General features: G+C 35.8%; 1 protein-coding gene across 1 annotated transcript in view; it reads left to right on the forward strand.

The window, feature by feature from the left end:
• The window catches only part of LOC125869942 (putative late blight resistance protein homolog R1B-23), a 7,788-nt gene that overhangs the window by 2,500 nt on the left and 4,021 nt on the right, over positions 1–1,267 (forward strand). Inside the window, exon 2 of the mRNA XM_049550334.1 lies at positions 956–963. Within this exon, the coding sequence (XP_049406291.1) occupies positions 956–963 (8 nt within the window). The remainder of the gene's footprint in view (positions 1–955; positions 964–1,267) is intronic.

A 1,267-nucleotide genomic window follows, 5' to 3' on the forward strand; every position in this document is an offset into this window, starting at 1 on the left:
GATGAATAATGAATATGCACATGTCATCAATCACAATCATATCACGATCACATCATAGTATTACACATTATTTGTCTCAATCACAACCATATCACGACCACATCATAGTATTACACATCGTCTGTCTCAATCACAACCATATCACGACCACATCATAGTATTACACATCATCTGTCTCAACATCAATGTCTGTATCAATCATAGCTTACTCATGCTCTTCTATCCCCTCAATATCGATTATCACATGACTTATTCAACAAATTCAAGTCACATATAACACACTTAACTCGTTTTATTCCTCATCTTTCATTTACAACAATTTCAATCAACAAATAAAACCCATCCTCAATCCCCATTACTCCCCAACACAATTAGGAAAGTAGTCATGTGTAGTCTAAGAGTTTAACAAAGTTTAGAAGTTACTTGCCTCAAAACACTTCAACTAGTAACTCAAATTTGAGTTTTACCCTTCCGAGCACGCTCCAAATCACCACAATCTATTTATAAATGGAATCCCACAATCAATACGAATCTAACAACACCAATATCGTGAAAATTGGAGAAAAAGGGTAAAATGGTCAAAAAAATCTCGTTCCGAAAAATATTCTCGAAATCTGGAAATTTTTAGTGAAAAATGTTCCCCAAGAAATTTAGAATCCAATAGTGAAAACCGTTTCGAAAAAGGAGTTGAAATGAGTTCACAAACTCAAATTTTTTATTAAATTCGGATTAGGCGAAAACCCCCAAATTTTTCAGTTGAGATCTCAAATTTTGATGTTAAAATCCATAAACAATCGATGGAAATCAAAGATATAAGTTGGAAATAACATACCCAATGAATTCCTTGCGAAAACCCACTTGAAATCACCTATTTTCGAGCTCTCAAAGTCTAAAAATGGAGAAATGGGTATTTTTCAAGTTGGGGGAAAATGGCTACTGTTTTTTTACTTAAAAGGGACTGCTATTGCAGCTGAAACACAACAATAACACCAAAGTTTAAGTCCCCGTTGGACCCTCGGGATTCGTTCGGAATCTCGTGCACACAAACTAAATATGTACCCCCACTAAATTCGACGTTCCGGACTCAATGGAACCGTCAGAATTTGAATTCGAGGACTCCTTGACCCGAAGTACAATAAGCTGCCAAGAAACTAGTTTAACGCCAAAAAAATTCAAAACTCAAACGGAGCGTCTAAAAATTCAACCAAGACTCATTCTAGACTTAGAATCGCCTCCCGAAACCAACGGTACTCTCGAAATTTCAATC

This window comes from Solanum stenotomum, chromosome 7 (genome assembly GCF_019186545.1).
Source record: "Solanum stenotomum isolate F172 chromosome 7, ASM1918654v1, whole genome shotgun sequence".
NCBI lineage: Eukaryota > Viridiplantae > Streptophyta > Magnoliopsida > Solanales > Solanaceae > Solanum > Solanum stenotomum.